This window comes from Lotus japonicus, chromosome 6, assembly GCF_012489685.1.
Source record: "Lotus japonicus ecotype B-129 chromosome 6, LjGifu_v1.2".
Lineage (NCBI taxonomy): Eukaryota > Viridiplantae > Streptophyta > Magnoliopsida > Fabales > Fabaceae > Lotus > Lotus japonicus.
In genome coordinates, this window is record NC_080046.1 from 15,018,046 (window position 1) to 15,024,642 (window position 6,597).

Genomic DNA, 6,597 nt, shown 5'->3' on the forward strand with positions numbered 1-6,597 from the left:
AAACACCTTTCGAGCTTTGGCCAAGAAGAAAACCCAGTTTGAGCCATCTTCGTTCCTGGTGTTGCCCTGCAAAGGTTAAAATATATAACCCTTTTGAGAAAAAGACTGGCCCCAAAACTTGTCGTTGGCTTTTCATTGGATATTCAGATCGCGCGAAAGGGTACATGTTATTTTGTTCTGGTAGAGGTAGTAAAATTGTGGAGTCTATGCATGCAAAATTTCTTGAGCTTGATGTAGCTGAGCCTGCCATTGCATATTATAATTTTGATTATCTTATGCTTGATGTTATAACCATATCCCTACCTGTTTTTTATAATACTAGTTCATCCACTACTGATGATAATATGGTTGAATCACCTATTGATAATGCTAGTTCATTTGAGAATGTGGCTGAACCACCTGTTTATAATATGGTTCAACAACCTGTTGGGAATGAGTTTGGTCCTTCTGTTGCGGTTGAAGTTGCACAACTTAATGAGGCAGTTGATTAAATTCATATTAGAAGGTCAGTTAGACAGAGACTACCTGCTATCACTAATGATTTTGTGGTTTATCTTAGTGAGGATGCATATGATATTTGTGATATTGTTGATCCTAAGAATTATCAAGAAGTTATTACCTGTTATTGAGAGAGCCACGCCTCATGACAGGAAAAACAAATTAAGTTGAGCTACAGGTTTCAGAACATAAGAGAAGATAGAATAGAGCAAAAAGAAACTATCATGTCACTTCAACTTGGCATGGTACACTCATTCCAGAAACAACAACAGCTAGCAACCCCTTATATTCTCAAAGCCGCTTGTTGAAAGGTTTCTACCACTCTACTCTTGAATCCCTTTCAAGATTCAATTGTAGTACAACAAAGAGTTATATCGTATCCACAGGGAATTGGAAATACAACATCGTTCTTTAGCAAAATTGCTTAAGCAATAGATTCACAATTTTTGTTTAGAGATTGTTCTTAACTAGAAACTAATAGCACATGTAAAAGTGAATAAGCGAGAGTTTAAACGGATTGAAAACAATTAGAGAAAATTGTTGGAGTTGGAATTCACCGATTGACTCTACGCACTCTAAGACTTCACACATAAATTTTGTCCTATGATTGGTTCCATCACACCATTTCTTATCTTACTACACGGTCTCCCTATGCGAAGATTATCGTCTTCCTAAGTTAACCCTCAATCTCTTGGTTGATTAACAAAGCAAGAAGCATTAAGCATAGATGTTATTTTGACTAATGATCCAATCCTACCTCTAGACCTTAGATTCATTAGATGATATTTACCTAGATTCGATTCAATTAGCTAGTTCTCACTAAATGTATCAAATCCATTTTCATTTCTTCGATGATCAAGCCAAAACAAGCATTAAGAACAAAGTAAAATCATTGAAACCATCCATAGATACAAAGATTCATATATATAGATCATAGTGAGTGCATCAAAGCCAAAAGGCTACAACCAATCCCAACAAAAAGAGCTTAGCTATCCATTTTCATGGATGCTTAAAGGCTTACAAGAAGAAACTAGGAAGAGATGACGATCCCATGCTGACGTCGGCGTGTCTCCAGTTCGGTGGACGGCGCAAGGACCTTAGACTTCCTTCTGCTCTTCTTTCATGCGTGTTTTCTATCTTTGGGTTGTGTTCTTTATATTCTGTTTTTCACTCTCTGCTTCAAATGTGTTTGGGTCTTTTATAGAATTTTGCTGTCGAGATTGCTCCAAGGTCGCTTCAAGCATCTTCAGGACAACTTTCTTTGTGGGGAAGAATTCTTCACCGCCATACTTCCTTCCTTTTCCGCTTCAAGCAAACTTCAAGCATTCTCCAATAGAAAAAGAACATCTTACTGTAAAATGATTGCTTGAAGCAATCTTGGAGTAGTAAGCAATCTCCCTTCTGTAATTCCTTTGCTTCAAGCAAGCTTCAAGCTTCAGGAAATCTTTACTTCTGTAATTCCTTTGCTTCAAGCAAACCTCAAGCTTCAAGTCATCAAATCTTCAATCTCTGATATGTTCTCATAATTTACAACTTCAAACAAATCTTCATATCATAACTCATTCCTACATAAAGAATGTGAGAGTTAGCACTTGATCTCTACACAAAACCTCTAACCACTAAATCTTTACAATTGGAGGTTAATTTGAACACTATTTTACATTTCTAAACTAGATAAATGCCCACAAATGATATAAAAATTAAGTAAATGTGGCACTTATCACCGCTCCAGACCCAAGACATTACAATGGCAAAAGTAGCCCTGATTTACCTTTTTACAGTATACGATATTTCCCTCAAGGGACACCCATCTGAATGTAGTAAACTGGTTCCCTTTCCCATCCAAAGAACGAAGCCTTGAAATATTTCATCTTTGATTTCAACCAAAGCCACAATCTGAATTTGATTAAATCCAAAACAAAATCTGTATTGGGCTCTTCTCCCTTGAAATATAGTTTCTCAGCAGCCATATGCTCCAAATAATTGTAAACCAGATTACTTTCCATAACATTGACATCTTTTTCCTTTTCCCCAATAATGAAAACATTTGGAAGCCATACCATTTATAACAACAAGCAACCCAAACACTATAGGATATTTTGCGAGAGATGAACAGAACCAGCTTTAATTTCGTAATTAAGAGAAGAAAGATTTTATTTTTTTAAATATAAATTTCATTAGATTTTAATTATTATTAAATATGACATAGATTATGTCAGCAAGTGATTGCATACTACTAAATATGATTGTCGGAGCTCCACCCTCCGGCGAGGATAAAAGCCCCATTTGATATAAACGCTGGAGTATATCACTAATTATTTTTCGATTGATGGACTAAAATCGAATTCATATACAAATTTGATTTGATGATTAATCCAAAAAAAAAAAAATGTTTTCTCCAACAAAACAAAACGGGTCTTAGATATTTTCGCGGAAAAAGGAGAAGGAGAAGCATCCCGACCACGAATTACGCAACACACGCACATACACTCCGAACTGAACCCTCTTTCTTCATTCATTCGTTCCCTGTTTTTGCTCAACAACAACCATGCTCCTCAGAGCAGCTTCCTCTTTCTCTCTTCTCAACTCCAATGGCGGCGACCATCTTCTCCCCCCTCTGTTTTCCTCTTCCGTTTCACCCAAAACCTTTCTCCCCTGCGCCACCAAGGGCTCCAACAACCGCCCCCTAACCGGCGTCGTTTTTGAACCCTTTGAAGAGGTCAAGAAGGAGCTCGACCTTGTTCCCACTGTTCCTCAAGCTTCCCTTGCTCGCCAGAAGTTCGTAGATGAGTGTGAGGCTGCGATTAACGAGCAGATCAAGTGAGTCCCTCTATAACCCTCTTTCAAAGTTTTCTTCTTTAGTTTCTTTAACTTCAAAAAATCAAACTTTTTTGTGTTTTTTGAAGTTTTAGTGATAACCCATTTCTAATTTGTCAACAAAATTTAATGGCTATGAGATTCAATGTTTATCTGTTTCTGGGTCTATGTTGTTTTGTTGGGTTTGAATTTTCATTTGCTTGGTTCTAATTTATGTTTTTTTTTTTTTTTGCAGTGTGGAGTACACTGTTTCGTATGTTTACCATGCAATGTTTGCCTACTTCGACAGGGACAATGTTGCGCTTAAGGGTCTTGCCAAGTAATCAATTTATTTGGTTATCTTTGGGTTTTGTTCATTATTTTGATTTGTCTTGTCAGGAGTGGTTAATGATTGTGATGATTACAGGTTTTTCAAGGAGTCAAGTATGGAGGAAAGGGAGCATGCTGAAAAATTGATGGAGTATCAGGTATAGATTACAGTTTCTAATCACATAGAATATGGTGTATTGATAAAAGATGTCAGCTTTCAGTCTTGGATTTCAAAAAGTATGTTCAATTCTTTTTCTGTGTGTTAATTTAACTTTCAGAACAAACGGGGTGGGAGAGTGAAGTTGCAGTCTATAGTGATGCCTCCTTCTGAGTTTGAACATGAGGAAAAGGGAGATGCGCTATATGGTTAGTGTGTCTCTTCATTTTATTTTTTTGCTTGTTTTGTAATGTAAAATAGTATAACTTCTCTTTTGATGCATTTTGGTTTGAATGTTTTAGTTTGTTGAGTCTTAAAAATTTAGAATTTGAAAACATTGGGAGATCATGAGTAACAACTAGCAAGTACATAATAAAATGCCTAAATGAATAAGATTCTCGGCAACTCCTCGATCACTTTATTCCAATTGCATATTTTTTTCAGTATCATGTTCCTTCAATGATGCTTCCTAATCTTCAGCCCGATCACTTTGATGAAATATTCTATAAAATAAAGTCTGTGTGCATTTTACCTTTATCTTGTTTGCTAGATTGTTTGGATCCACGGACAAGCCTCATAGAATCACTTCTCCTTCCACAAAAGCTACTTTTCCTGTACACATCTCTCTCTAACACTACTCATAGTAGCTTTTCCTTTACTTGCATCTCTTTCAATGATAAATAGGTCAAACCCACTTTCTGTTGGGAAGTACATTGTTTCTGACTAAAACTTTGAATACAAATAAAGAACTATGCAACACATGATGTAAAACAACCTTGCATTCAAAGCTTTTGCTTTACCTGATGATCTTCTCTGGTGAATTTTTTATATTTGGCACTAAATGTATTTTTCCTTTTCTTTTTTGCTGCAGCAATGGAACTTGCTCTGTCATTGGAGAAGCTAACAAATGAAAAGCTCCTTAACTTGCACAGTGTAAGTCAAGTTTTTATTGTCTTGGCTTTGGATTTACGGCATCTGTCGTATTTCAGTTTGCTTCATTCTGTGTTTACTTCGATGTTGTTATAAAGGAAAACCATTTCTTTGAACTTTTTTGACAGGTTGCCTCAAAGAACAACGATGCGCAGTTGACAGATTTTATTGAAAGCGAGTATTTGGGTGAACAGGTATATAGTAGTTTGGGGTTGCAATGATGGAAACTTTTTACTTATTGGCTACAAGCAGAAGAGTTGAATGCAATTTGTAGATGGTAGCAAGGAAGATTTTGTGAGGATCTAAACTTTGCACTTCTTTTGTTTTATGGTAGGTGGAATCTATTAAACAAATCTCGGAGTACGTTGCTCAGCTTAGAAGAGTTGGCAAAGGACATGGTAAGAATTTCTAATTCAGCTATCATAAGCAACTTAGTAGAATTTATGAATATTCTTTGTGCTTTCAAAGAGAGAAATTATAGTCTCTATAAGGATTAAAGAAATCTTGATGTTATGTTTTACTTCATGGCTTCAACTTTCAGGTACCTGGCACTTCAATCAGATGCTGCTCCAGGACGGAGTTGCTGCTTGATGATTTACACTTTCGATCTCACCCCTTTCTTGTTAGTCTGTCCGTTTGAGGATTGAACTTTGGTTTAAAAATGTCATCAATATCATGTGGTTCATTTATTGGTTGATCATGACTGTTGGTAAATCTTCTAATACAAGCGTCTAATAGAAGAAATATTGTGTTAAAAAGAGAACGTTTCTGCCCGTTCCATTTTATGATAAAAATAAAACGTTTTTAGAGAAACTGTATATTGTGCAATGCGTTTCTATATTTTCGTTGAATTTTTTTAGGAATTTGGAAATTCTCTAACCGAGGTGATCAAAATTTGAGGGAAAAAGATAAGTTAATCATGATTAGAAGTTTCAAGAAGACATTTGAATAGAGGTAATTGAAAGTCAAGGGAAAATGAAGCTATTTCTGTATGCACTATTTTGTAACATAATTTTAGGCTTAATTGCACATTTGCTCCCTCATCTTTCATCATTGTGCGAAATCTCTCCCCCATGTTTAAAATGAGCAATTTTGATCCTACTTGTTTTTAACGTGAGCAATAGTAGTCCTTTCGTCAATCTGCCGTAAAAAAGCTAACGGAACTCGCTGATGTGGACTCATTAATTGACGTGGCAGTCCATATCAGCACTCCACTTGGATAAATAATTTAATAAAATTTTAAATTCCTAATCCAATTACTAATTTAAAAATAATAAAACAAAACCTTAAAAAAAACTTATCTTTCCATCAGTGCCTCACGCTTCCGCTCTCTCCCTTTTCTTCTTCTCTCTCCATTATCGAACTTCAAATTGGGCAAGGAATCGCCATTAGACGAAACTTCAAGGGAAGAAGCATACGAAACAAAGGGTAATGACCCGAACTTTAACTTTAGTTCTTGTTGTTGAACGAAAGCGTTGACACTGCTACTGTTGTCGTTTCCTTCAATCGGAAACCCATACCTGCGCAAATCGTCATTGAGGGCAGCGACGCTATTGTAGTGGAGTTGGGCGGCGGCGGGGTAGTGATTTTCGGGGGCACGAGGAGGGGGAACAGGTTATGGGGCAACCCGAAGAAGTTTGGCGGGTAAGGGGAAGGGGGAGTGTGTGACCATGTAGGAAGATGATGATGAAGATGAGACTGGGGATGATCGAGACCGTTGGATTGCCATGGAGACGCGACGACGGGGATTGAAGGGCCCATAAACCATGGGTTTCGGTTTTGTTGCTAAAGAAGATGAAATTTGGGGTGGGGTAGATGGTGGTGGTGCGTGGGTTTGGAGGTGGTGAGGTGGGTTGGGGTTGTGTTTCTGGATTCTGGAATTATTG

At 37.0% G+C, this 6,597-nt stretch overlaps 1 protein-coding gene across 1 annotated transcript; it reads left to right on the forward strand.

Annotated features, from left to right (window-relative positions):
• Positions 1-2,932: 2,932 nt before the first annotated feature.
• LOC130724665 (ferritin-3, chloroplastic-like) lies at positions 2,933-5,524 on the forward strand. Its single transcript, XM_057575943.1, has 8 exons — positions 2,933-3,318; positions 3,551-3,634; positions 3,722-3,782; positions 3,903-3,990; positions 4,653-4,714; positions 4,840-4,905; positions 5,046-5,109; positions 5,253-5,524. The coding sequence occupies exons 1-8, from the start codon at positions 3,047-3,049 to the stop codon at positions 5,300-5,302; spliced, it is 747 nt and encodes a 248-aa protein (XP_057431926.1). The 5' UTR covers positions 2,933-3,046; the 3' UTR covers positions 5,303-5,524.
• Positions 5,525-6,597: the final 1,073 nt, after the last annotated feature.